Source organism: Acanthisitta chloris, unplaced genomic scaffold (genome assembly GCF_000695815.1).
Source record: "Acanthisitta chloris isolate BGI_N310 unplaced genomic scaffold, ASM69581v1 scaffold21756, whole genome shotgun sequence".
Taxonomy (NCBI): domain Eukaryota; kingdom Metazoa; phylum Chordata; class Aves; order Passeriformes; family Acanthisittidae; genus Acanthisitta; species Acanthisitta chloris.
Genome location: NW_008680013.1, coordinates 7,507 through 8,680, shown reverse-complemented (window position 1 = coordinate 8,680; position 1,174 = coordinate 7,507). Strand labels below are relative to the sequence as shown.

At 57.3% G+C, this 1,174-nt stretch overlaps 1 protein-coding gene across 1 annotated transcript in view; it reads left to right on the top strand.

Moving 5' to 3' along the window:
- Positions 1-964: 964 nt before the first annotated feature.
- The window catches only part of RNF166 (ring finger protein 166), a gene marked incomplete at its 5' end in the record, with an annotated part of 3,938 nt that continues 3,728 nt past the window's right edge, over positions 965-1,174 (top strand). Inside the window, one exon of the mRNA XM_009077565.1 lies at positions 965-1,121. Coding sequence (XP_009075813.1) covers positions 965-1,121 — 157 coding nt within the window. The remainder of the gene's footprint in view (positions 1,122-1,174) is intronic.

The following is a 1,174-nucleotide window of genomic DNA, read 5'->3' as shown; positions in this document are numbered from 1 at the left end:
AGTCGGCACCGGGATCCCCATTCCACCCCCATCCCGGCACTGGGACCCCTATCCTACCTCCTAGCCAAATACTAGAACCCCTATCCCACCCTCCATCCCTGTACCAGGACTCCTATTCCAGGGACCACCCCTGGGATGGTTCAGTACCAGGACCCCCATCCCACTCCCAAATCTATACCAGGACCCCTCAACTGACACCCAGGTCCCCCTCCCAGCCTGGTTTGGGGAGCACCCCCATTCTTCCCTATCAACCCAGTACCAGGACCCTCCATCTCCCTATCAACCCCTCCACTAGCAGCATTCTCATTCCCGATCCCAGTACCAGGACTCCCCATCCCAGTACTGGGGTCCCCATCCCAGTACCAGCACTCTCACCCCACCCCTGGATGGTGCTGATCCTCAGGGTTTTGGAGACACCTTGTCCTGTGGCTTTGCTTGGCGCCCTGGCACTGCCTCACTCATCCCCCTCTGGCTTGTCTGGGGCTCGAGTGATTCCTGTGGGCTGTTCTTGATCCCTTCCATGATTCCCACTCCCCTTGCAGTGGCAGAGGCTTTAGGGTTTTCATTCCCTATTCCTAGTGAAGAAGGATCAGAAATGCCAGGATAATTGGATTTGGGGATGGAGCTGCTTTGCCTTGTGCCTGGCAGTGCCTTCCTGCACCTCCTCCTTCCTTGGATTCACTCCTGGGGATATAAAGACCTTGGAAGGAGGTGATCCAGGCTCTAATGGGCTCACTCCATCCTTGCCTACCCTGGATACTGCTTTGTTTAGCTCTTTTCAAATCCAATCCTGGTGCAGAGTGCATGCAAGGCGCTCCTAGGAGACTTGGCCTCGCCTCTCAACCTCCCAGTTCTCCCAGTTGGGATGCCAGTCCCTGGGGTTTGGGGTGTTGGGAGTCCCTGGGAGCAGCTGTGCTGGTCCTGCTCTTCCTGGGATGCTCAGCTGTGCTCTCTGTTCTCCCAGGTTTTGTGGGGAGTGCCTACAGCCCTGCCTGCAGGTGCCATCTCCCCTGTGCCCCCTCTGCCGTGTGCCCTTTGATCCCAAGAAGGTGGAGAAGGCTTCCAGTGTGGAAAAACAGCTCTCATCCTACAAGGCTCCATGCAGAGGTTGCAGCAAGAAGGTAAAGCTGCCTGTCCCCCATCCTCATCCCACAGCCAGGGAAGGGTCCCTGGA